Source organism: Patagioenas fasciata, chromosome 18, assembly GCF_037038585.1.
Source record: "Patagioenas fasciata isolate bPatFas1 chromosome 18, bPatFas1.hap1, whole genome shotgun sequence".
Taxonomy (NCBI): Eukaryota; Metazoa; Chordata; class Aves; order Columbiformes; family Columbidae; genus Patagioenas; species Patagioenas fasciata.
The window spans coordinates 3158784-3186683 of record NC_092537.1 but is presented as its reverse complement, the minus strand read 5'-3'; the positions used below and the strand labels follow the sequence as shown (position 1 = coordinate 3186683).

Here is a 27900-nt window from a genome sequence, read left to right as displayed (position 1 = left end):
GCCCATAACCTTTGCCACTAAGATTTCAATTGCATAATTCCTCTTAAAATAGATAGGCTTCCTCGCATCATCCCCTCTCTGTTCCCAGCAGCTCTGGTGATTCTGTATCAACTGCCCAGATTTCTGGAAAGCGAGCAGGACTTGTACCTGCCTTGTGAAGCTGAGAGTTCTTATAAGCTCTTATCTGATTGCAAGTGAAGATATTCCTGATATAATTTCAATTTTCAGTCATTTCAACCTTTGCATTTCTTTTATAGCCTGCAAGAATGCTGTATCGAGTGGCATTGCTTTATGATGCCCATCGTCCGCATTTTAGTATCGTTGCAATATCTGCTGGAGACAGCACTACCCAGGTATCACAAGAAGTTCCAGAAAACTGTCAGGAATGGATAGGAGGAAAGATGGTCCAGAACGGACTAGATCACTATGTATACAAAGTCAGTATAGCCTTTAACACAGAAATCTTTGGAACTTTTCGCCAAACTGTTGTGTTTGATTTTGGATTAGAACCAGTCCTCATGCAACGAGTAATGATTGATGCTGCTTCAACTGAAGGTAATGTATTAACGTTTTTCTTTGGAATAGTGGAAATCTTTCATGCTCTTTCCTTTTCACATTTCTGGGCAGAACAACTTGTGTGTTAACAGCTAGTGAACGTCTTTTACTGTATGGTATGTTCGTCATGTATACGAGTATAAATAGTGGATGGAAGCTTCAGATGGTCAAAATAATTGGATGGTCAAAATAATTGGAGTATGACTGTTATTCTGTGTTGGGGCATGGCTCCTAAATCTTATCAAAACACTAGGAATTTCTAGTTTAGTATGTGTCTGAAGGCAGCACTGGAAGTGGAAGGATGCTTATGTTTTTATAATCGTTCATGTATTGATGAAAATGTTCAACATGTAGAAGAAGGTCAGTAGAGAGATGAAGTGTTTCTGTATAAGAATACACCTGGGAATTCATTAATGAATTAAAACAGACTATATGAGAAGTTTGTGTGTGTTTGTTTTTTCCCTTGCAATATCTGACTAGGGTTGTCAAAGGCAGGAGGCAAAGCATAGGCTTGTAGCTCAATAAATTGCTGTTGACATGAATTTTGAACACGTGAAGAAAGTGTAGCTGTGTTTTTATGTGTTCCAGTAAAAACCAAACAACTACATGTTGCTGTAAAGCTTGTATTTGGTTTATGAAATTGATCTGTGCCTCTCAGTTCAAACCCGAAATAGCTCCATTATCAGAAATGTGTCAGCAAATGGGAAGATGTTTGAAGAAGTGCCAGAGAGAAGGAAGCACTCTGATTTATGGTAAAAGATTATGAGGGCTGAATATAGGTCACTGTGTCACTTGGCAGCAAACAAAGGGGTGGGATAGAGTATGGTAATTTGTTATGAAAATCTGATACAGACACCAAAGAAACAGAATTGTAGCACTGGGATGTAAACAGGAAGAAGAAGAGAAAGGAAAAAGAAGGAAAAAAGATGAAACTAAGAGAACAGCAGTTTTCTATTCCTGGCCTTTATCTTCGTAGGTTAATATTTGCAACATTAACAAAAAGCAACTGCAAATAGCAAATACCAAAGATCATGAACTGATCTTTCCAGATGACTCAAGTACTCGTAGCCAAGAGCAGGAGGACTGTACGAGTTGGAAGGTCTCTTGAATCGGAGAATATTGCATTGCGAGCCAGAAACTGTGCGTAGTGGGAAGGCTGTGGGCTTTTCAGGAGCTGTGAAATGATCCCCACGGAACAATGTGGGGAATCACAGCTTCTGAAGATGTTCAGTTTGTGTTGAATGGGTGTAAACCTGTTTAAGATCAAGAAGACCATAACTTATTTGCAAAGTCAGAGTTGCTGTCAAACCAATCTATGGTCTTGTTGGCTTAAACCACCAACTAAGCCAAGCGATACAAGAAACAGGGAGTTCAGATCCACGTGGAAGCACTGGATGAATTGAGGTAGCAGTCTCTGGCATGAGTTACTGGTATTTCCTTTGCACATGTTGCTTGTCTGTGTTCTACTTCTGGTCTACATGGATTGGGATCTCACGGAAGTGCTTTTCCAACAGAAAGCTGCCCGATGTCTCTATATTTGCATGTGATTCAGGGCCCTGTCTAGGGTTCTAGGCAGGAAAGAAAGGTCAGCATTAAAATATTGTAATGGAGGAGCCTCTCTTATATATTGAGAAATCTTAATTTGTTATGGAAAAAGAGAACTAAGAGAAGTTTCTATGCACTGCATGTGCAACCTGTGCCAGGACTGGTTCAGTCAGGCCTCTCTAGTCCTGGGAATTGTCTTCCCAGCAAACAAGGACTTAATCCCAGCATAACTCCTGAGTTTTTGTGATCTGAGGTATGGTTAGATACCAGCAAAAGCTTCATCTGTGGTGAGATGATTTCAAACACAGAAACCACACAAACACAGATTTTTTTTCTTGCCATACAATTGCAGCTTGTAACACGGTTCAGGCTTGAGGTAGATATTTGACTTTGTCTTAGTGAACATGTACTGATGAGATTAGCGAGCAAAACAAGCTGTGTTCCTGTAGTCATAGCCAAGCTGAACCAAGGTTTCTTCTGCTGAAAAGCTGTTTTTCTGCTATTTAGAATAAAGGCAGTCAAGATGATGTCAAGCATTTGACTTGAATTTGAAACTGTCTTTTTCACACATTTCCCAGCGTTGGTGTGATATCCTGGATACCTATCTTAAATCTTCCTCAGAGATAATACATTAAGATATCATCGCTTCCCTATAAATGCCAAATACTTTCAGCTCTGCAATTTAGCTGCAGTTCTGTTGGCTGAGGCACTGTTGTCATAGTGGTTTTGTGGTGCTAATGGCTCCAGACAGTGCTTGGCCTTCAGTATCTCATTTAAGCTACGTGGTCCCTGAAATTGGGGTATACTGAAAAATCAATTTCCTTTTCATTTTCTAACTTTATATCATGTTAGTTTACATGAGGTTGTGCCTGGCAACTGCTTCTATAATGCAACTCTGCAGAATACACATCTTACTGTATTGCAGAATTTTTTTAAAGCCCTTCACCATGTTGCAAATTTAAGGATTTCTTACCAGCTGGCTTATCAACTTGTGTTTATTACCTTCTTAATTTTATAGTCTATATTTTAAGGTTCTTCCCTACTTGATATTTTTGAAATGAGATGATGTTGCACTTAGGCTTCGAAAGCATATTGTGATGCCAAGGCCTCCAAAGTTGCTTGCAATTATTAAAAGCGCTTTCCTTGTTCATCTGTATTCATTCTATTTGCTATCCATAGAATATTGTGTTTTCTGATATTGTTTCAGAGCCTGCTTATTCTCTGTGTACACCTGAAAAGCAGGGATGGTAGTTACTGGCAGTGAACTTGGTAAAGCTGTTGTAGGCAGAGGAGACTCACCCACATTTAATTGGTTATGTCTAACGGGGTTATTTTAAATGGGGTTTGGGTTTTTTTAAATAAAAACCAGACACATATGGGACTTGAACTTATTTCCTTTCCTGCTTATGTATCTACGTCCAGATCTTGAATACCTGATGCACGCACGGCAACAGCTCCTAACCACAGCTAAGCGTTGGGATTCCACTTCTAAGACTATTGTCGAATTTGAGCCTAATGAAACTACTGAATTGGAGAAGAGCCTTCTTACCAGATACCAAATCCCTCTCTCTGCTGACCAGCTATTCACACAATCTGTCCTGGACAAATCATTGACCAAGACCAACTATCAGTCACGGCTACACGACCTCCTTTATATAGAGGAAATAGCACAGTATAAGGAAGTCAGCAAGTAAGTGATACCTTTATGAAAAACACTTCTTAGGTATTTCTTGCTGTTCTATTAAAATGAGGATGCAACGTTTTTCATTAAAGCTACATGATTAAGATACTCTTCATGTTTCTTGGAAATGAAATTGAATGTGAATCTGGAAATAGTAACTTTTGATAAAGGTCACTGGCGCTCAACAAATGTGATTTACTGATAACTTATTTAAACACAATTGTGTATATCAGTCTATGCTTACAGTTGGAGGCACAAAACAGCTCTTGTACAATGTTTTCTTAACGTCTGGATAATAATTATTTTTGTTTATAGTTTTTTTGCTCTTGATACAAAAAGATATCAAGAATAGGAATCCTATGTTGTTCCTTGGTGAAAGTGAGTTATAGCAAAGTAATATATGAAATCTTTGTATAAAAGACCTTGGGGGAGTGTAAACCACTTTTTTTTCTTGAGACAAAGGTTGAATTGTGGGTGGATCAAAATCTGGTCTCATGAGGATGCAGCAGCTGACTTTATTATATTTATTCTCTAAATAGGCTGAAAACCAGCTTGTGAATAAAAGACAGACAGTATGTCTTTTTTTGCTTGTTTTGTTTTATAGTATCTTTAGGTATGATGTACATTTTACCCAACTGGATTAGCTGCATGAATAGAGTTAGGAAAAATATAAGAGCTTCCTATGGCTTCACCAAGGGGAAGTCGTGCTTGACCAACCTCATTGACTTTTATGAGGACATAACAAGATGGATGGATGATGGCAGAGAGGTGGACGTGATCTACCTTGACTTGAGTGAGGCATTTGACACAGTCTCCCCCAGCATCCTCACAGCTGAACTGAGGGAGTGCGGTCTGGATGAGCGGGGAGTGAGGTGGACTGGGAACTGGCTGAAGGGAAGAAGCCAGAGAGTCGTAGTCAATGGGGCAGAGTCCAGTTGGGGCCTGGATCCAGTGCAGTGCCTCAGGGGTCAGTGCTGGGGCCGGTATTATTCAATATGTTCATCAATGACTTGGATGAGGGAATAAAGTGCACTATCAGCAAGTTTGCTGATGACACCAAGCTGGGAGGAGTGGCTGACACTGACTGGGATTTTGCAGAGCTTAGGAGGAACCATGAGGTTTAGTTTGTTCCATTGGTGTCAGCGTGACTGGATGAACCTGCCAAGCGAGGCTGAGAAATGGATGGAAGAAACAACTGGATTTTTCAAACCTGATCCTTAGGGGATTTTGCAGTTTACCAATTTGCCAGAAGGTGTCAGTTTACTCAACAGAAAATTGCTTGATAATCTCTGATCTTCAGATTCGCTTTAGCACAGCGGGTCCAGTTTAGTCACTTAGAAAGACACGAACTTGCGCCTTGTTTCAGAATGGCAGTAATGTTGTTTTCCAGCACATTCTTATAAATCTGAATTTGTGAATGAGCTGATGCACATTCAGTAGCATAGGGATTCAACTTTATAGAAGTTTTAAGAAAATAAATCAACAGTAGCATGTGATTGTATCTTAGTAATACTGCTGAGCTCTTGGTTACCTGTTAAATGCTTTATATAGTATTTTAACCATCATCTGAATGAGATATGAGTTGGTTTAGTTGTGGGTTTGAGGGATTGCTTTACCTGGAGCTTGTGCAGTAGCGTTTGTGTTGCTGATGAACTGAACAAGTCATGGGCAGTAGGAAAACATCTCTTGCTTTTTAAGGGTGCAGGAATGTGAAATTTAGACCTGACTTAATGCCCATGTTACGTAAAGAAGCAACTACTACCACAAGGGGGCAAACTTGGAGCTTTTGTACAAGACTCATGATTTATGATATGAAAAAATATATATATTTGATTGGTTTGGTACATGTTTAATTGCCAAGCAAGCTAAAATGTTGGTTTTTATTGTTATTGGCTGATGATTATTGATGCTACAGTGCTTAGATAATAAATTAGGTGAAATAAAAAACTATAAGAAGAACAGATCAGATAAACCCAGTGTAAGTATGAAAAGTATTATAAGAAAATGAGATTTTTTTTCCGAGAGTTTTTACTTTGTTTGTGAGAAAAATGGGGTTTTACTTCTTTTCTGTGATTTGTTGCAAATTCAGGAAAAAGCTGCTGCTGAGAACTGAATATTGTTAACGTGACAGACCTTGCCCACCTCTGTTCTTTCTAAAAAAAGATTGAAGCAATCTGTTTAAAAAATGCAACCACTCTAGGAGATGAGCGTGTATTGGTGAGGGGTCAATAGAATGTGCTAGTAAGTCACTTTAATGTGTTATGCATGTGACTTCTAGAAAATGGTCACTATAAAGAACGAATTTGTTGCGTCTCTGATTATGGGAAGAACTCGCTGCTAATAAGAATTCTGTGGATAGAGGGTTTATATGGCTGAGCCTGTGAGGCCGTTCCCTTATTTCCATTAAAATTATCTCATTTTAATGCCTACATTCTGATTTTATTTTGGAGGCATTTTAATCAGTCCCTCTGCATTATAGGTATAATACCATTTACCTGTTAAGATGTAGATTACTGTCTTTGATGTGCAGCTTGGAAGAGATACATGAATTAACTAAGAATCTCCCTCTGTTCTTTGCCTGCATGGCTCTCCTTGAATGCCTGATGGAAGCTTACAAGCTATTTAAACAGACATTTTTAGTCCTTTGGGACATGCACAGCAACTCTAGTTCACCCTAAACTCATTTTGATCCCAGAAAATGTGGGGTTTGATTCTCTCTTGTGCAGGTTCATTTAAGCTCCTTAGACGTCGGTTCTTTTGAGTAGGTGTTTCATGGCTCTAATCTAAAGCAAATGTCCAAACATTTGACAGGGAAGGGCCAGCTTGGCCATACGTGTTTATGGTCTGAAGTTATACATTCAAAATGCAGTGTGAATGCATGAAACTCGTGAATCCCAGAGCGTTTTCCACACTGACTCAGTGCTTTCCCACTCAGGTTCAACATTAAAGTGCAATTGCAGATTGTAGCAAGCTTCATGCTCACCGGTGTTTCTGGAGGTGCAAAATACGCCCAAAACGGACAACTTTTCGGCCGCTTTAAGCTCACCGAAACGCTTTCGGAAGACACTTTGGCTGGACGGCTGGTGATGACCAAAGTCAACGCTGTTTATTTATTGCCTGTCACTAAAGAGAAGTCAGCACAGACCCAAGGAACCAAAGAGAAGGTTTATGAAGCAGCTATCGAGGAGAAAACGAAGGATTATATCTTCTTGAGGGTATCCAGGGAATGCTGCGAGGAGCTGAACCTTCGGGCAGACTGTGAAATGCAGGTGAGTGTGAGCGGGAGCGCTTTTGGATGAGAGTTGTTGGCGTTGTGGCTGGTTTGGCTTCCCCCAAAATAATTGCTTGAAGATATGAAAAGGAGTTTGGTTATTCATCGTCAAACACAGAAAGCAGAGCACAGATTAGTATTTCATATAGGTGAAATCTACCTATGCATGTATGGCTCGTCTTATTTGGAAAAGAAATGAAAATTTTAGAACTGTCACAGAGTAAAAATGCGTTTTAATGAATTTAATTTCAGACAAAATTCTTTGAAGATGATTAGGAACTGCTTGCAGATTTTTGCTTGTGTATCTCATGGTTTTCAGAGTGCGATTTGTAAGCCGTCTCGGACGTTGTTTTTTACATCGCTGGTTCAAATATTACACAAAGCCCTTTCTCTCTCTCTCTGGACTTGCAAAGGGAAGCGTTGTGTTAGTTTTACTTCCCTGCAGGTGGGTGTTTGTGAATAGTTCAGGGGTTTTCTTCCTCCAGACCTACCCCCCCTCGCCTCTCTCGTTCTAAAACTTCTCTCCAGTTTAATCTCTGTGATGTGGCCTCCATCGTTCTGTCCATCAAAGCTGTTCTCACCAGACACCTCAGGAACCTTCTCTTAATTAACTCAAATGAGGGAGTTCTCTATTCCTATGTTTCTGGGAAAAAAATATATAGATGTATATATCTGCTGCTCTTGACATAGCCAGCTAGAACTCAGTCTTTGATAACTGACGTCTTAGATTCTTTATTTTGTGTCTTCCCATTAGTTTTGTATCTTCTCATTCTTTTTGTAATTGTGGATTAGTTTTTAGTAAGGTCTGCTGAGGTTATGAATGGGCCTTGTGCTGCTTTCTGAGCCTGTATCAGAACAGAAGGAATATTGTCCTTCAGTGGAGCGGTCTTCAGCTTACAGTATTTCCTTGGTGATGATGAAGGTTGGTAGATGGAAGGTGGATAAATACTTCTATGATACATATCCCGTGTTTCAGAATGCTGATACTTGCCTCCATGGCTTTCACTCCCCTGACACTTATACCCAAGACAGATAGTTAACTGTCTCTGAGGCATTTGGTCACAAAATGAGGACTTATCACATTTTCGCTGGGGAAAATTGTGTTGGCAGGAAGGTCGTGCTTTTGTTTACTCTGCAGTTAACATCAAATGGGTGAAACAAGACGGTGCGTTAGGTTTAAATGCCTGTAATAGAAGACAAAGCTCAAGTGAAGTTAAAACTCCTCACCCTGTCCCAGTGTGAGTCTCTGTGGACCTTATGAGCGGTCTCGTTACCAAATAGAAATAGCCTCAAATTATGGGCACTGGAATTGACATTTTCACCAAATGGTTAATTCTTCCCGTTGGTTTTATTTTGGGGGAAACATATGCAAGAATCCTAATGTCTTAATTTGACAGGGATAATTGGTCTAGGAAGATGTACGTTATTCTGGCCTCTTGGTTTGTGTTTGTTTTCTTAAAACAATAATTAAACTTAGTAATTGATTCTATCAGAAACTCCACTGGAATGCAAAATGAGCTGGGCCTTCAGGAACTGGTTTGTTTTTCTTTGTCTTAAAAACTTTGTCAGAGGCATCAGATATATTCTGCATTGAAAACTGGGCCCTGAAGTGATTTGTGAAATCATTTGGTGCTTCATACATGTGTCAGTGAACTGGTGCTCAAATCCTTCAAGTGTTACTTAGATTTTAATGATTTCTAATGGTGAGGAAAGTTTTTCTGATTAAGTATTGACTGAAAATTTGGAAGGAGATCCTCAGCTTAGAACGGAGCGTATTATCATTTGGATGTATAGCATTTTTATTAAAGATGCTAGAAATTTTGCAGCTGTCTTCAGTGGTGGTAGTATTCCCTATGTGATTCTTAAACATTGACAAAATTGCTTTGATTTCTGTAGGTTTTGGCTAAATTAGGTGGTTTATTTCCTTTCCTATTTTAATAATTCATCTCAGAAGCTTGCTGATCACTCATTTACCTGTTGTCCTGCCTTAACTCTAATAAATACACAATTCTGCTGCTATTGAGGGCACCGTTCATGAGGGTGGGATGGGATGAACTGGTGCTTTAAACCCTTTTGGCCGCTCTTTTTGGTGACCAAACTAACATGCGACAGTTTTATTTTTGGAGTGATTACTCTGTGTCCTCTTCCCTGAAACTGGCAATGGATTAACTTCCTTTCCCACTGTTTTCTTAGTGTGGAATGTATATTAAAGCAGGTTACATGCCTCTCCTTCACAGATGGCCTCGTTCAGTACTCTGGAACAGCAAATATAACTGTTCAATTCAGTCCAAACTGGATTAAAAACAAAGCAAGTTCCAAGCTGTTAAAGAAAGCGGTGAATGCAGGTAGATAACAGGAGGTATTTCATGCCAGGCTCCTTGCTTGGGAGCTGTTAAAGCATCGCTCGGATGAGCATCAGAGTTCCATTGTTATACTGGCTGGTCCTTGTTAGCCTTGGATCTGCCTGAGGAAAGGTGTTTTTCCTCTCTAGATCAAACCATGGGGGTGGGACCTCGCCATTTGTGCACGAATCTTTTCCAAACATCTGCAGGATGATGTTGGGTGGACAAATCATCAGTGGGTGGAGGTGGGTGGGACAGATCTGGGCAGGAGAGGTGGCTCCGTCACTCGAGATCAGTGTTGAACCCCAGCTTTTGGGGACCAGGGTATGTACTTGGGCAGGGGATGGGCATCAACTACGAGGTGGAACAGTGGGAAACGAAGTGTCTTACAAGTTCCTGTGTCCTGTTTAAAAAAGGTTAGGATGGAATCATTTCAGTTGGAAGAGACCCTCAGGATCATCGAGTCCAACCATAACCTAACTGTAATACTAACCTATGCCCCTGAGAACCTCATTTTAAGCCCCTCCAGGGATGGTGACTCCACCACTGCCCTGAGCAGCCTGTTCTAATACCCCACAGCCCTTTCCATGAAGAATTTTTTCCTAATATCCAATCTAAACCTCCCCTACTGCAACTTGAGGCCATTTCCTCTCATCCCATCACTTGCTACTTGGGAGAAGAGACCAACACCGTCCATGCTCCAACCTTTCAGGTAGTTGTAGACAGTAAGAAGGTCTCTCCTCAGCCTCCTGGTCTCCTAGCAAGGAGAAAAAGGCAAAGGTCTCCTTTTCGGAGCAGTTACAGCCCCTTTAGTGAACTCCATACCTAACGCTGGACAGATTGGCCGCTGCCCTTTTCTTCAGGATCACGGTTGTGCATCCTGCTGTAAAACTGTGATAGTCAAGATGAACATTTAACGTCTTCATATCAGCCACAAACTGAAAGTTAATGGCTGCATTCTGCACTCATACAAGCAAACATTGTTTATTTACAGCAAAGCCAGTGCTTTTACATGCTACATAATAATATGAACAGTGTAATATTCAACTATACTAAAAAAAAAATATGCTAAGAGCTGTGTTTTGCAAATCCATTTGAAGGGGATAATCTTCACATAGTAAAGATCACTGGTGCACAAAAGGGTTTTCACAGGTGTGATCCTGATGGTGGGAAGTGACTTTGTGGGCCCATAAAGGAATATCAGCTCCAAGAAGTAGCTAAATCTAGAAAACTGAATTATTCCTCCATAGGAGGAAATCTCCTCCGCAGGAGAAGGTTCATAAGGGAAGTTTATATGGCTTTGAATGAGGTTTTAATGCTGTTTTATGTTAGTGCAAATGTGTCGAATTGTGTACACAGGCTTCTGTGTGGGATGTTAACATCTTGTTCTTTGGTGCAGTACTCTGGTCAGGCTCTTTTGGTTTTGGAGATACTAATTGCAAACTTAAACATGTGTAAATGATAATCTGAGTGAACTGTTTCAATGAATTGTTTCCCCACGAGTTGTTTTTATCCTGTATTCAAATTTAGAATGTATTTTTCTCCTTGCTCTTTTAGTATATCTGTGTGGAAACTGATTTCACTCTGCATTGTTCAGTTCTGAATTTAATCAGGGATGTTAACAAACAAGCTCTTCATGTTGTTTCTGGCTTTGTACCAGGATTTTATTGGCATTGTCTTTTATTTACTAGCGTTAAAACGCAAGTAATTGAGAGAACAAAAAAAATGTATGTATTGATAAGCAACTAACTGTTAGAAATGAACTTTTGGAGAGTCCTAATAATTGAACATAAATGACAAGTTGTATTAATGCAGAATATTTGACTAGAAGCAAATAATGTTTGGGGTTCACCTCTGCTGCTCACACATTTGATTTGTGTCATCTGTTGAGCCATAAAAAATTCTGGCCTATCACTTTTTGGTAGTTGCTCTTATGATAAGGGATGGAAGCTGGAAGCTCACATTGGTAACATCAGTGGTTTAGGACAAGAATGTTTTCCAAGAATGTATTCTCTTTACTTTTCTTCTCAAAATACAGCGGGATCTAATCTTAAAAGTCAAGCAATGAAATCACATTAGAGAAAATGCTCTATTTATCTTTCCTTCAAAATAAAAAAGGTGCAAGTTAATTTTATTGCGAATCATTTGACTGCATGACGTTTGCTGTTCTCTTCTGAGAGGCAGTCGTTTGCAGGAAGATAAAAATGTATCGTTTGCAGCAAAGTCTGCTGAATGTTTTCTAAACGAATCTTTTCTTGTTTGTTTCACCTCTTCGTTTGTTCATTGATTTTGTCCTGCAGGTTGAGCTCCAGTTCCAGTTGAATCGCTTGCCCCTCTGTGAAATGCATTATGCCTTGGACAGGATCAAGGACAACAGTATTTTGTTTCCTGATGTCAGCATGACTCCCACCATCCCCTGGAGTCCCAACAGGTACCACCATGGTAACACTTTAGTGTCCAAGATAGATGATGCTGCACCGAATTTCTCATCACAGGCGGCTGAAATCTACCCTAGAACAAGCAGCGTGCCCCGCTCTTCGTTAACAATGTTCTAAATAAAACAAGAGGAGTGATCCCCTGAGGAGCAGAACCTGTTGATGGGTTTTCCCTGCGGTTGAGCTGTGGTTTTATAGGCATTGCAGTTGGGTTGTAGCTGTAGAAGACACATCTAATATTGTTATTTGCCATTCTGCTCTTCACTGAAGTTGTGCATCATACTTTATAGGAATGGAAATACCAGTTCCAAGAAGTTTACTGGGCAAGATTCAAGTGTACAAGGAGCAATCCAATAGGACTTTTGGAGTTTGATGCAATGAGCCCAAATTTGGACAAATCACTGAAGGGAATGAGTAGGAAAAGTGTGGGAATGAGTCATGGAAGGACCAGCATTGCACATGCAAGCAGTCCTGAGATTCCTTGTATACATGTCTTACAGTTTCCTTTATGAAATTATAAACCCCCGTGTAATATAAATACTGTGAAGGAAACTTAAGGCTGATGCGGTGAAAATAGTTGGTCTCAAAGAGGAAAGAGAAATGCAAGGCTGTGTTGCTCGGGGAATATGGGCAGTGTTCTTGCTGCATAGGGAGAGAGAAAAGAGGCGGGAGGTTTCTGTTCTTAGAAACCAGGAAAATGAGCGGAATGTGGAACCGATAGCCCGGGCAGCGTGTGAGGAGCCGTGTGGCGTCTCCAAGGTGAGAACTGCGAGTGCGATTGTGATACAGGACAAATCAGAAGACAGCTCGAGGATTAAAAGGAAAGGGATCTGGCCAGAAACGTGAGATGGTGAGATAATTCAAGACAAAAATGTCTGGAAAAATTTGAGTTTGTGTTTGGAAGTGCAGGAAGAACAGAGAGGATAAAAGGGTGGGAGCAGCGTCCTGGGGAGGGGGTTTGTGCATCAAAGCTGTGACAGAACGGGCAGAAAGAAGAGATTTTGCACAGAATTGTAGTACAGAGCTAATGGAGGGCAATGGCAATTGGTCACTGACTTAACTTTGTGTGAGTCTTACAAGGAAATAACATTTAAGAGTATTTTGGAAGTCAGTAGTGATTTCAGTAAGAAGAAGGTAAGTCGAGTAAGCTACAACTTTATCTGCTCTGTTTTATGTCAGGAAATCTATATTTAGAGAAATTTCCATATTGGTTATAGTTGATATTTATTTGTATAATGTTCTATATTTCTCATGTACATAAACTGAACTACAACCATTATATCTATAATTTAAGTCAGTGTAATAAGCACAGGGTTTTTTTCCATCTGGTGGCTTGGTTTGCCCTACCTTGAGAATCAGACCTTCTGACAGGCTCAAAACTGTCTTTTCTCTCTCAAAATTGGTTTTTCTTCTATTTTTGTTTTACATCCCTGTTAATTCCAGTATTTCTTAGAGTCTCCTGCCAGGTTGTTGTTCATAGCTGTTTTAAAAGCTGGAAATTCAGTGGATTCCCTCTTGGTTTTACTCCCTGTTGCTCGTACTACTGAATAGAAACTTTCCTGGTCTAAGAAGTGAAGTGCTTGTACCAGAGCAGATCAGGTTACTGAAGTATGGCCATATGTGCAGCAGCGACAGGTGGTTTTTACTACGCGTGTCTACTTTTAAATCTGTCAGTGGGAATATTAAAAACTGTGTCTCCAAATCTTTAACCTCTTACGTTCATTGGAATTTTCTGAAAGCATCTTCCTCTTACTGCTGGTATCATTAGCTGCTTCCAGCAAAACTCCTTTTTTAGACTGCTTTCCCCTTAGAGGTATGTGCCTTAATGATCTCAAAAAGTTGGTAGTTAATTGGTAGCTATTAATTTTTAAATTCTTTAATTTCATTGTAGGTAACTTTTACCAAGCCCTGGGCTTGTGTAGCAGTTGACTTTTCAAGTTGGCGGTGTAAATACTGCAGGGAAGCAACAGAATGAATGTTACATTTTGCATAGTAGTAGTAGAAAATCCTTGTCTGTCTACTTGCTTTTGTTATCAGGGAATGGTGCAGTATATACTTTTCCCTAAAATGTGTACTGTGTGGGTTAATTATTGTTAGGTGGGATAAAGTAAGTTGAGAAGGTAGTTTGTTTCAGAACCGAAACACAACTGATTTATTGCAGATGTTCTCAGTTTTTTCTGATTAAAGCATGTGATCGTTTCTCTAGATTTGTTGATCTGTTTGTGTGCATACACATGCAGGAGCATAAAGGCCTTTTAATTTCTTTAAAGCTTTTGAAATCCGGTCTCGTTTCATTGCCGACGGATGATGGATTGTCCCAGCTCCTGGTTTTAATCTGCGTTGCCTCTTTTTGCGCAGACAATGGGATGAGCAGTTGGACCCTCGGCTGAACGCGAAGCAGAAAGAGGCTGTTCTGGCCATCACCACCCCGCTCTCCATACAACTGCCCCCCGTTCTTATCATCGGTCCCTATGGGACAGGAAAAACCTTCACTCTGGCTCAGGCAGTCAAGCACATACTCCAACAGCAGGACACCAGGTGAGATGGGGCACTCAACGGAGAGCGATACTCCATTAGCAAAGATGTCATTTTTTTTACTTGAATTTAAGTGAAAAGTAGAAATGTGGAATTTGCATCCAGCTTGAAACCGAACCAAACCCAAGCCATCTGTCATTCTTGGGAATGACCAAGTAATATCGTAGTCTTAGCCTGTATTTTCCGTTTAGAACCAAGCTAATCAGAATTGACAACATGTAAAATGACTGTGATTTGCTCAACATGGGAAGTCATGTGGTATGCTAGATAATAAAAGCTGTTCCTTACTTAAAATCAAGGCTAGATTAATAATCAGAAAATAATGATTGAAAAGCTGTTTGAACTTTAAATTTTTTAATAACAGAAGGATTTGAGTTTAGAGAGCTGAATCATGCTAACTATGGTAGGTTGGTGACTAGTTTCATTAAGACAAATGTGCAGGAAGATGGCCACTGTTTCCTTTCTTTTGTATTCTACTGCTTTGAATTGTTTTCTGTTTCTTCATTGCTTTTTTATTTGCACCATTTATTCCAGCAGGATTCTCATTTGCACCCATTCTAATAGTGCTGCTGATCTCTACATAAAGGATTATTTACATCCATATGTAGAAGCAGGCAATCCCCAGGCAAGACCTCTCAGGTATTTTTTAAGGCTTATTATGTATCTATAAAATACTATTCTTAAGAAAAGGTGTCTATAAAAGAGGTTAAAGAACTTTTAAAACGTTAAAGCGTATTGGCGTTACCAGCAGTGCTTTTAAAAACACCGACTAAAAGGAACGTGGAATGTTGTCAACATAATTTGGGTCATTTGTTAAATAAAAATAAAGACATCCTTTTTTAAGCTTTTATTATTCTATTGATAAATGTGTCTTTCTTAATGAGCAAACTTTTGATATGCTCCTTTAAAAGCTACTATGATAAAATAAAATGAACTGTAATTGTATTTTAATTCCAGAAAGCTTTGACTCACACTTATAATGATATTTTGGAAACTGGGGCTACCCACCCCGCTTTTTGAATAAATATTTTGGTGTCATAGGAGCTACATATTTAGAGAATCATGTGAAAGTAGTTTGGCCTCTTCTGATGAATCCGTTTGAAGTCATTGTATATGTGGTTAAATGTACTTACTGTGGGTATTTTGGGGAGATTAGTTAAGGGAAAAAAGGAAGAAGAGGTGGAAATTTTAGGAGCAAGGAGGGTAAACTTGCAGAGAAGTAGCGAAGGAGGATTAATTTATGGGCACAAACCTGCTCCTGGGCATATTTTATGTAGTAATGACAATATACGCTGTATACTGCTAGCTTGGTATGTATTTTTAAAATTATGAGCATCATTTTCTGAATGCCAGTGTGTGAGTTTATTATATTACTAAGAAAATGACTCTGTGTTTACTTGCTAGCTATTAAAAGCCATCCTGGACTTATATTTTATGCAATGTCAGTATAGCCAGAGAAGTTATGTGAAAGGGCTAGATTTACAACAGGTGTAAATTCTCCGAGGTTTGCTGGCTTTGGGTGCCTTGGGACCTTCTACAGACGCTGAGGATCCGGCCAAGGACGAGAAGGCAGCTTGGTTTTGAAAAGTTACCTTCGATCTGGTTGTATTTTAACACAGATTGTCTTCAGATGATTTGTAAAGCACTTTGTGATGAAATCATTGTGGTGCGTTAATTTTGTAGTGGGGAAAAAAATGTGTGTAATTGACACTTTGGGGAATATTGAGGTGGGATTTAATAGAGCATGGAGTTAAATGCAGTTTTATTGTGGTTGCAAGGCTTTTGCTATGTGCTGTCATCCACTAGGTAGTCCAGTTTCACAAAAGATTAGGAAATACTCAATTTAATGGAAATATGTGGGCAATTTTCTTTTTCAGTGTAATGAATGGAGACACAGACAGATTAGCTGACGCTTTGTTCCGTTCTTTGGCACCTTGGCTGGAGGTCCCCAGAAAGAAAGGCTTTTGTTGTAGGTATGCAGATGTCATACGTAGAAATAAAGGTGATGTGAATTTCTATATGAAATGCAGGTTCTGTGCATGTTAACCCAGCATTAGTAAGGGCAGTGGATATATTCAGTGCTTTTGTTTGCAGAAGATTGGGTCCCTAAGCTAGAATCTCCTGGGATTTCCATTTCAGTGTGGTTCTCTATGTATTTCACAGAATCCCAGAGTGTCAGGGGTTGAAGGGACCTGGAAAGCTCATCCAGTGCAATCCCCCCATGGAGCAGGAACACCCAGCTGAGGTTCCACAGGAAGGTGTCCAGGCGGGTTTGAATGTCTGCAGAGAAGGAGACTCCACAACCTCCCTGGGCAGCCTGGGCCAGGCTCTGACACCCTCACCATGAAGAAGTTGCTTCTCATACTTAAGTGGAACCTTTTGTGTTCCAGTTTGAACCCATTACCCCTTGTCCTATCATTGGTTGTCACTGAGAAGAGCCTGGCTCCATCCTCCTGACACTCACCCTTTAGATATCTGTAACCATGAATGAGGTCACCCCTCAGTCTCCTCTTCTCCAGCTCCAGAGCCCCAGCTCCCTCAGCCTTTCCTCACACGGGAGATGCTCCACTCCCTTCAGCATCTTGGTGGCTGCGCTGGACTCTCTCCAGCAGTTCCCTGTCCTTCTGGAACTGAGGGGCCACAACTGCACACAATATTCCAGGGGTGGTCTCCCCAGGGCAGAGCAGAGGGGCAGGAGAACCTCTCTGACCTACTGACCACCCCCTTCTAACCCACCCCAGGTACCATTGGCTTCCTGGTCACAAGGGCCCAGTGCTGGCTCATGGTCACCCTGCTGTCCCCAGGACCCCCAGGTCCCTTTCCCCTGCACTGCTCTCTAAGAGGTCGTTCCCCAACTTACACTGGAACCTGGGGTTGTCCCTGCCCAGATTCAAGACTCTACACTTCCCCTTGTTCTATTTCATTACATTTTTCCCTGCCCAGCTCTTCCAGCCTGTCCAGGTCTCTGGATGGCAGCACAGCTTCCAGTGTCAGCCACTCCTCCCAGCTTGGTGTCACCAACAAACTTGCTGACAGTCACTCTATCCCCTCACCCAAATCACTAATGAACATATCGAATAATACCAGCCCCAGCACTGACCCCTGAGGCACTGCACTGGATCCAGGCCTCAACTGGACTCTGCCCCATTGACCACGACTCTCTGGCTTCTTCCCTTCAGCCAGTTCCCAGTCCACCTCACTCCCCGCTCATCCAGACCGCACTCCCTCAGTTGAGCTGTGAGGATGCTGGGGGAGACTGTGTCAAATGCCTCACTCAAGTCAAGGTAGATGTGAGGTAGCTTACTCAAGTGAGCTCTGGCTGGGTTTTGGTTTTGTAGCTGCAGTTTTTGCTCCTCTTTATACCCGGAGCGGCTCACTAATGGTATGTGCTGCGTGTGCTAATGAACATTTTGATTAGTAACTGCCCGACTCTGCTGCATTCAGGTACTTTGCTTATGCAAGTATTAGGATTAGGAAGTTAGTCGCTTGTTTAATCAGAAATTAAGGGTATGTTGCGGGGTCAAATGTTATGATTCGTGTTAAGCTGTTAAATCCCATTTTTGTAAAGGATTCCTCCAGCTAGTAATGAAATTACAGGAGATTTTATTAGCCTGAATTGCACCTGAGAACGAAATCCCTTATTCGGTGTAGCTCACTTATATCACGGCATTTTCAAGTAGTCACTTTTGTCAGGTGTTTTTGTGCCAGTGGTGAATAATAGTGCTGGGTTACCTTTTTGATCTCACATCAAAATAAACGAAATTAATGGGTAAGCAGCAATGCAGTTTGAAATGCTGTCAGCCCATCTGTGAGTCACACACAGTTGAATTTCTGTAATAAAAGACAGGGCATGGTATAATAATGTCTAATAACCATAATATTTTGCATTTCAATAGCACCTTTCATCCAAGAGTCTCAAAGTGCTTTACAAATATAAACTCACAATAAACTCATTAATCCTCCCCGTGCTCCTGTGAGCTGGTAGGTAAGTATTCCCCTCAGTTAAAGTTGAGAAACAATCAAACAAAAGCTGACAGAATGGCCGGGATAAATAGAGCAGGGATTATCTTGCTCCTCCTACCTTGTTCTAGCTGTTAGGCCTTGACTTTGTGCTGTTGCGCTGATGTAGTACCAGCTTATCAAATAAAGCTTATCAGTTTGCTGGCTGATCAGAAATGAGTCTATTGGGGTGACATTGGAAGGTTGTTCTGGGAGTGACTCGGGATGCGTTGTTTGTTCCTGCACTGACTCCGGATTCACTGCAGTTACTTTGCTCACCAAGGGTTGGGTTTGCTTGTGTTTTAGATTTAAAAAGTCATTCAGAGTCCTGCTGTGCGATTTCGGTTGGTGCTTATTGTCCAAAATGGACGTTGTGTTTTCACAAATTAAATTTATTATAGCCCTTCTAATTGCTTCTCTCACATTATATGGAACTGAGCTGTAATTTTCCAACGTGGGTGGACACGTGATACCCAAAATCCAGCCAGCGCTATCATGTTTTGTACTTGGGTGCATAATTACCCTTTTCCAAATACTTTATTAATGATTTGGGGTTTGTAATATGAGCGCAGGAGAAATTAATCAGAAGAAAATAAATAATGAATAGATGAAACAAGCAGCATTAAACTCCATATTTAGAACTGACAGGAGTTTAAATCATTTCATCTTAATTTGCTTTGGAGATAAAATAATTTAAATTCTAAAAATTAACATCTATACAATAGTTTCCTGTAGTTTAAAGGTTCCACTTCAGATTCAGTTTCTCAGTACAGATGATACTTGTGAGGAGCAGCCCTTGGAGAAGGCCTTTGACGTCCCATCGCGACCCTCGGCCGGTTGGATTTGGGGTATTTCCAGATACCTCGCTGCAGTTATTTGTGTTCTAGGCCATAATCTTTGTGTCCTCCCTTTTCCTCTTCCATGTAGCTGTAACATTTCATCACTTTTAAAGAAAAAAATGATTTATCTCAGGGCACGGTGATTCAAGTTCTCTTAGTGTCATGGGAAGATACTTCAAGTCCAGTTCTTTGCTGGCAATGTCTGATATTGGCACTGTTTTCTCGCTCTTTTACACTGTGGATCATAACTATGGCCCTGCGTGATAAAAAGATGACAATACTTCCTGTTTGGTTCGCAGAACTTGGCAGATGTAGCATATGTGTAAAAGGAAGAACAGGATTTTATTAATGGCTTTGGAAATCATTCCGTAAGCTCCTGTGGCTGCAGCTCCGCCACTTCCAGACTATGGGCTATATCCATATTTCAGCCAAGGAAATATTTCCTTAAAAATAGTTTACTGATATTTTAAAATGAGATAAATATTGATGTGAGGGTGGCAGAATTTAAACATATGAAGCATTTACAGCTTTCTGTATGTGAATTAATCCTCGGTAACTGTTCACGTATGTAGCATTACACTGCAGAAATAGTGGAAGGTAATCTGTGATGTTTTAGCATATTTTAGCATGTAATTCTGCGTAGCTGTGATGTTTTGCCTCCTGAAGTTTATCTTTATTGACCAGAAAACAGAATGTTGGCCTTTGAAATGTTGGGCTTTCAGTGTGATCAAGCTGTATAGAAAATAACCCCCCTTTTTCTTTTCTAGGGTATATTTCCGAAATCGCTGGGTAAAGACTGTCCACCCAGTTGTGCATCAGTACTGTTTGATTTCAAGCACACATTCCACCTTTCAGATGCCCCAGAAAGAAGACATTCTTAAGCAGCGAGTAGTAGTTGTTACTTTAAATACATCACAGTATCTGTGTCAACTGGATCTTGAACCAGGTACGGTCATTTCTAACCAAGCTGGACAATGATCTTCTCACCGGTGTCGGTTCCTTACCCGATTCTTTGAACTGTTAATAAAGGGAACAATGATCATCTTAAAATGGTCTTCTCTTTTTTTTCAAGAATAAATGTTTATTACAAAGCCATAAGCTGCTGGCATTCACATAAACCTTTTGCTTATTCTGCTTTTTCTTTATTTAAACCATAAATACTGAAAGCAGCAGTACTATCTGTGATCTGCTTTCCGAGATCCAAGAGGGAAAATTCTGTTTGAGATTCTGACTTTGAATCTGCTGCTCATTAAGGTCATAACTCAGTGGAGCACGGAAGCATAAATACGCACGGAGAGCTTCTTTTCTTGCTTTGCGAATCGTTTAGCTTTGCAAACAACTCCCACACTACGTGCGATGTTAATCTGCTACTTCTAGGGTTGTTTTCTAAACTATTAGACTGATTTGGGGGGGACAGAGGCTGCTTTAGGGTTTTTTGCTTTCTTGATCTTCAAATGAAATCCATCTGCTTTTTGGAGAAGGTGGGATTTCGTTACAGAAGTTGTTATGGTTAATTTTTGATGGCTACATTCAAGCATTTTTTGCAATAGAGAAAACTAATATGGAGTTTATGGTGATTATTTTGAGACCTTTAAATGGAAGTAACTGCTTTGTTAGGCAATGAGATGTGTAGAGTCATGCCATAGTAACATGTGCGCAGCTGCATGAAATTCATGTTTTCCAAAGAAAATTGCTAATTTTATGTATATAATCTTAATTGGATGTTACACTAAATCCTCTAATGCTGTGTTTTAAACCTTAGTATGTATCAATGTATAAAACCACTTCTCGACGTATCCTGGTTTTACGTTTCATAAAATGTAAACCTACTTTGGCCCAGCTTTTTTCAAGTGCATAGATTCCCTACTCAACAAACCTTTTGGTCCTATATTATCGTAAGATTGAATTTAAATTTTCCTTCAACTTCTGTTCCTTTTCCCCCCCACAACATTCCTTATAGCCCATAACCAGCAAAATGCTCAGGTATATGTGCAATTTTAATAGGAAATTTAGTATATAAAACATTTAATAGGACTCAAGGCCATGAAGGCATCCTGTTCATTGTCCAAAGCTCTTCAAGCCTCATGGTGATGAAAAGATGTTCAGATTTGAGAAGTGTGCTGAGACAGCTCTGCCAGTGACATTTCCTCTCATTATAAGGAGAGCTCTGATAAAACACGTTTCACTTCAGCTATATCAGCAGAAAGAGGCAGATCTGTGTGCTGCTAATGTCACTGGCCATCGGTTGACCACTGTTGGTCATTTGATGGCTCTGAAAATTGTTTGTGCGCTTCTAGAAATTGCTAGAAATTAATTTGTATAAACCATACTGAATTTTTTCTAGTTTTGGTTACTGCCAGAGTACAGAACTTTCAGTACAATGCCTTGTATTGTTATCGCTGTTTATTTTATCATATTTCCAGTTTCATTTGTTGGCTGATTTCTCTGTTTTACAGGTTTTTTTACACACATTCTGTTAGATGAAGCTGCACAAGCTATGGAGTGTGAAACTATTATGCCTCTAGCATTAGCTAATAAAAACACAAGAATTGTCTTGGCTGGAGACCATATGCAGGTAAGAGCCTTTAAGTTTTGGAATGTAAAGTACGTATATATAGTATTTGTATTTATATATTTAAGGGTTTGTCTCTCCTTTTACTAAATGTCTTATCATTCCTTTAAGAGCATGTGGATCTTTTGTCACTTTTACAGTAGGAATAGGTGTTTGTATGGAGTAGCCATGGTCTGCGTCTTCCAACTATGAATGTACAGTAAAATTTAGGTTTCATTTTTGTTTCAATGCAAAATACGTATGTTAGGAGCATGAAATTCCAAGACTGCACATTTAGTTACATTTTCTTTGTATGTGTGTGTCTATTACAGCTCAGTCCTTTTGTCTACAGTGAATTTGCCAGGGAAAGAAACCTTCACGTTTCCTTGCTCGACCGGCTCTACGAGCACTACCCTGCCGAATTTCCGTGCAGGATCTTGCTGTGTGAGAACTATCGCTCCCATGAAGCTATCATCAAGTAGGTGTGAACTTTTTCACTGTATCACGCTTTTCTTTGACCGGTGTGAGCGAACAAAACATCTCCGGGCCAAGCGCAACTGCGTGGAGAAGCGTTACCTGTTACCTTAGTTGTTTCAGAGTTAATTAGTAGATTAATTCTTTGTTACTCGGTTGAAATTCAGTCTCCAAGAACAGAGGCCAAGGGGTGGGTTAGGCAATTACAGACCCCTCATTCCAGTGGGGATGCTTTGGCTCCAAGACTTGAACACTAAGCAAAAGAAGAGCTCACCGTCCCTTTCTAACCATTACACACTATATTATGCAGGCTCTGTGTTTCTTTGAACTGTTTTCATTTTAGAATTACTGGGGTGGATGATCTTGGAACGGTAAGCTGTGTGCAGTGTGGGGAATGTATGGATGTGTGACTACGAAGAGAAAAAAATAGGTCAAATTTGGGGCATGTTTGTTGTTGCCTTCTTTTGTTACTTCTTTCAAGACACATTAATCAGTGGGTTTACATTTTTATGCTGTGATAAACTAATGGCTGCTAGTATAATGAGCTCATCCCTGAGCTGTGCTAGAAAGAATAAGTGCAATCATGGGGAAAAATGCTAAAGTTTAAATCCTGGCTCAAATATGTACTGAGGAATATTATGTTGGTATCCAGTCATACTAATTAGGTTATCACTGTGTTCAAAGCAAAAGCAGAAATATTTAAGTGCTCTGGGGAATCAAAGTGAGAATGTAACATATTTTGTTACACAGCTTGATCTGTCTTCATTTGATGGACTCTGTAATTATAGAGCGAGTGATTTCTTACACATTTCTTGAAATTATAAGTTCAAAATGAGAGAGAATCTGAAAGGAAAGCAATCGTTTCAGCTTTTAGTTAAAGATGACTCTTCTTGTTGACTTTTTGTTTTGTTGCATTTAATTTGCCTCCTTCCCTTTTCACCGTGAAGGTTGTTCTTGCCTTGTTTCTTTTTTCAATCAGCCGGTGTATTTAGTGCCTGTTGCCAGCACAGAAAGCCTGTTCTGGTTGTGGTTCTGCCCACTCACAACGTAGATTGCAAAAGCCACAGAGGAAAAGCTTACTTGAAACTGAACGCTTGGCCTGCATTGTGCTCAGCACGCAGGAAATCTTTACTAAATTTAGTAAATATATCTTCCAAATTCAAGGAATCTTAACCATTGTCCAGCAAACCCGGGGAAGGACCAGCCCTAGACAGCCCATTTCCTTCTGCCTGGTTTCAAGCCACCAGAACTGAGTGAAACACGAGTGAGGGTGTTAGTAACTCTGTCAAGCTTTAGATCAGAAGAAAATATTGCCTTTGTAGAAAAAGTGTTGGAAAAGCATATTTTTAGTGCCTTCTGCTCCGTCTCCCATATGGAAATACAAGTTCAGAGAAATCATTTGAAGACACCGACTAGTAATCAGTGGTTCTGCCTTCCTTATGAAGTATTTTGTGATTGCATATATTATCGGTGAGATTTGCATGTTTTATTAGTGAGCTCATATGTAGACTCTGCATTTTATTGTGTTTTGCCTTGTTCCAGTTATACATCCGAACTTTTCTATGAAGGCAAATTGATGGCGAGTGGAAAGCAGCCGGCACACAAAGATTTCTACCCTTTGACGTTCTTCACAGCACGTGGAGAAGATGTGCAAGAAAAAAACAGTACGGCTTTTTACAATAATGCAGAGGTAACTCTTCTTTGGCCTTTTTCTTGGTTGTTTGCTTGAAACTTCCCTCCCCCCAGATTTATTGCTTGGTGCTCAGTGTAGGTGGAAGATGTAAATTGTCCTCTGCTAGGAGAGGGGAACATGGAGTTTGCTAAACATGAAGTAGTGAACCTTAATTGTAGTAAACATTTCCACTAGTTTATCTTCCATTTTTCCTTGCAATTTTCAAGCTGCTGATAGTTCTCCCAAGCTCGTTCTTCAGGATGTCTTTCCTGATCATTTTGCTGACATTCTGACGGATGTATCTTAGCAACTGAGAGTAACTGCAATTTGAAGTAAAACTTAGATTTCTTTGACTGTTGTAGAAATGTTCCCACTCAGACAAGAGGGCTCTGGGGTAGCGTTTGGTGTTTGCTTTAATATGTTTAGGATCAGTGTCTAACTGATCACGTGCAGATGAGATTTTTCTTAGGTGAGAACTTAATATGTTTAATGTAGATTTATCAGTATTCATTTCTCCATCCTCCCCCTACTTGATAACACTTTGAGCAGTGGAAGATGCCTTTTTCCAGTCACAAGTTAGGGAGGGCTTGACCCAACTCCTTTTATTCCCATCAGAAAGATGTCTTAAAAAATGTCCTTGACATTTAAAGAAAAACAAAGAAATATCGCTGATTTTCTTCAGCTTAGGTGGAGATTTTCAGGAGGTTGGGTGGCAGTTATGAAGCGGTGTTGTTATGAAGCACTGCAGAGCTGTGTTTCCCCTTGTTGATCGCGGCGCAGCTCATCTAATGCACAGTTTTTAACCTTTTTGTTGTTATAAATAAAAAGCTCCAATGACTTCTGGACACATCACTGAAAAAAAAAAACGGCAGGCACCTGCCTACTTTGATTAATCTACTTGGACTGCTTTGCCATTTAAAAAAGTTGGAAAAAGCCTAAAAATATTTTCGGTGGCCAAGTAACTGTCTGCAAATTGTGGGTCATTAATAGCTACAGGCAGAAGTGAAGGACAACAGCTGCTCAAGCACCACCATGAAACACTGAAATTAAGATGATGAGCGAGACTTTTCTGTTTGACCCTTAACAGACATTTGCATCGGGGTGTAATATGACATGTATACAATTCAGAATAAAATCATCCCTATTTAGGCAGTATAGTTATGTATGGAAATTGGATGAAGTATGATAAGAAAGGTCCTGCTGCACTTGACATTTTTGCAAGAACATAAACGTGAAAATGAAGGTTATTAACAGAATTTCCCAGCTTATACTTTAAAGGTGAGATTTTTGTGGGAAAACTTTTATTTGAAGATTAAAAAAGGGTACTGCATAGTAAATCCATTATTTTAATACATGGTAGTTTAGAGGATCACTGTAGACTACTATAGTATTAGTGCTTGTTCAGTAAGGCCATGCAATACTGTGCCACGTCAATGTTTTAGAGCTTTAAAATTCAAATTCTATTTCCATATCAAAGCATGGTCTTCAGTGGGGCATACTTTTAATAATTCTGACTTTCTCTCAAGGTGTTTGAAGTAGTCGAGCGTGTGGAAGAATTAAGAAGGAAATGGCCCGTTGCTTGGGGCAAGTTGGACGATGGCAGCATCGGGGTTGTGACGCCTTACGCCGATCAAGTGTTCAGAATTCGGGCTGAGCTTCGGAAAAAAAGGCTCTCTGATGTCAGTGTGGAGCGAGTGCTAAACGTTCAGGGTAGGTTATGGTTCTATGATCTACTATATAGTTCTATAAATCTACTATAGTTCTAAGATATGCTAAGGAAGTAACAAATGGGACTGGTGAAGTCAAGTAAAACTTGCTAAAATAATCTTCAAGGGATCAGAATAAATGGAGAGCTGTGATTTAACCCATTAAAAAATGATGTATTGAAATGATTCTGTGAAACGGGTAATTATGCTGACTAGATCTTATTCCAACATTGAATATCAAAGCGTTAAACTCATGGATGTAAGCTTTATCTTTTTTCAAAATTAGGTTCAAGCTTTTTTAAAAAACAGAGCGAAAAATGTGAAAACTGATGGATTTTTATTGTAAGGGGAAAAACAGCTACAAAAACAAATGTAACAGGGCTTTAGCTTCAAAATGTTTGCCTGTTTTTTGTGTTTGTAGCATAGACTGTAAAAAGGAGTCCACAAATGTAGGTATTTGTTCCTGGAATTGCATTGGTAACAGGAATGTTGTGTGGGCATATCCAGGCTGCACTTTCAGTCAGTAATGAAATAACTGAGTGACAGTGAGTGGTGTGTTCTGTTTTTCCATGGGAGATATTCCTATATTTGAGACATTTGAAAATACAAAAAGAACGTCCAGAACTTACTTTCTTTAATACAAAATAGAAGTTTTGTTATGGGCTGATTGGCAAAGCTCTAAAGATAATTAGCATTTCAGAAAGTTCTGGAGTGATTAATATCAAGATGAAAAATAAGTTTTTCAAAGAGGAAATATTCTTGTGATAGAATATGCTATTTATAGGGCATCTTTTAAAATTTTTAAATCTTATTATTCTTGCATAAAGCTCTGCATGCGAGGGGTTCCCATCAGGTCTTCAGGATATCCGGGTGTGCGACCTGGCTGCGAGTGCCGCGCTCTGATTGTGTTACTGAGCAGAAGCAGCTTCATTTCTCTCCAACATTTGGTTTTTTGTTTCCTTTTAGGAAAACAGTTCAGAGTGTTGTTTCTCAGCACAGTACGAACACGGCATACGTGCAAACATAAGCAAACGCCAATTAAGAGGAAAGAGCAGTTACTGGAGGATTCCACAGAAGACTTGGATTACGGTTTTCTGTCTAATTACAAACTTCTCAACACTGCCATTACAAGAGCACAATCCTTGGTAGCTGTGGTGGGAGATCCTATTGCTTTATGTTCCATTGGGAGATGCAGGTACTTTATATATGTTCTTCAGTTAATCAGGGCTAAGGAGAGTAGAAAATGTTTAGTCGTGACTGATTTAGTAGAATTCTGGATGTTCTTTGAGGTGCTGTGGTGTAATGTAGCATTTTAAAGTTGAATATTATGGCAGCCATTTGGAGGTAGAACACTTGAAAACCATTGTGTATGTTTTTATGTTTCTTCATGACACTAAGAAAAAACTCATGAAGATTTGAGTGAATTTACTTTTTATAGACCCAAACAAAGAAATGTGGCAAATGCTGAGCGATGTAAACACTGATGCTGAGGATAACAAGTTCTTGTTCTTCAAAGGTTTGTTTTTTTCCGATGGAAGAGCTGAAATGTTGAGATGATCAGAGATAAACCCCGAGGCTTATTTCTCCAAGAGAGGAAACACTGCACTGACTAAATTATTATAATACAGCTAAAAATACCTATTAGTCGGTTGTCCTATCTACATTCTGTTCTGCTTTCCTGAGCAGTCGTCTTCTACTGTATTGAAAATGAATGCGATTTCAAAGATTAGAATTGAAAACCCAAATAGGAACCAAGCGTTTGTTTATGAAATATAACCTGAATTTACCCCTTATTTGCTGGGGTTATGTCAGGAGCATCTGTACAGGCTTCTACACACCCCAATTCGGGATGTGCAGTGTTACCTGGAGAGTAAGTTGGAGAGTTAGTTAATCCCTAGTCTAACTACCACCTAGGGCCAGTATTGGTTCTCTATCTGTCAAAATACAGTTTTTGTTGGAGAATGACCACGTCATTTATTGTCTCTAAATCACAGCAGGATTGGTGTTTCCACATAAACCTGAGTGTTGAGGTTTTAAATTAAATACCCAAAAACCCAAAGGGTTTTCAAATGTGGGAGCTCAGCAGTTTCTTCAAAATATCTGAAATAGGGCCTACAAAAACTTAGTAAAATAAAAGTACAGCGTATCAGCACGGTACCTAAGATAGTCTTGACACTTGGGAATTAAGTTTGCGTTTTGAAGGCCAGCAGCTGTTTGTATAATGTATAGCTGTTCCAAATTATAAAACAAAAAGATAATTAAGAAACAAGGAGCGCTGGAGCTTTATTGAGATGT

The 27900-nt window shown here is 39.8% G+C and overlaps 1 protein-coding gene across 4 annotated transcripts in view; it reads left to right on the top strand.

The window, feature by feature from the left end:
• HELZ (helicase with zinc finger) overlaps positions 1–27900 on the top strand; it is a 71752-nt gene that overhangs the window by 26707 nt on the left and 17145 nt on the right. For 3 of the 4 annotated variants that reach the window (XM_065852336.2, XM_065852337.2, XM_065852333.2), the window contains 12 exons: positions 258–555; positions 3523–3790; positions 6717–7050; positions 11695–11825; positions 14188–14367; positions 14899–15003; positions 19970–20148; positions 21659–21777; positions 22086–22231; positions 23770–23917; positions 25426–25609; positions 26572–26800. In XM_065852336.2, coding sequence (XP_065708408.1) covers positions 258–555; positions 3523–3790; positions 6717–7050; positions 11695–11825; positions 14188–14367; positions 14899–15003; positions 19970–20148; positions 21659–21777; positions 22086–22231; positions 23770–23917; positions 25426–25609; positions 26572–26800 — 2321 coding nt within the window. The remainder of the gene's footprint in view (positions 1–257; positions 556–3522; positions 3791–6716; positions 7051–11694; positions 11826–14187; positions 14368–14898; positions 15004–19969; positions 20149–21658; positions 21778–22085; positions 22232–23769; positions 23918–25425; positions 25610–26571; positions 26801–27900) is intronic. The other variant, XM_065852334.2, reaches the window with a different exon arrangement.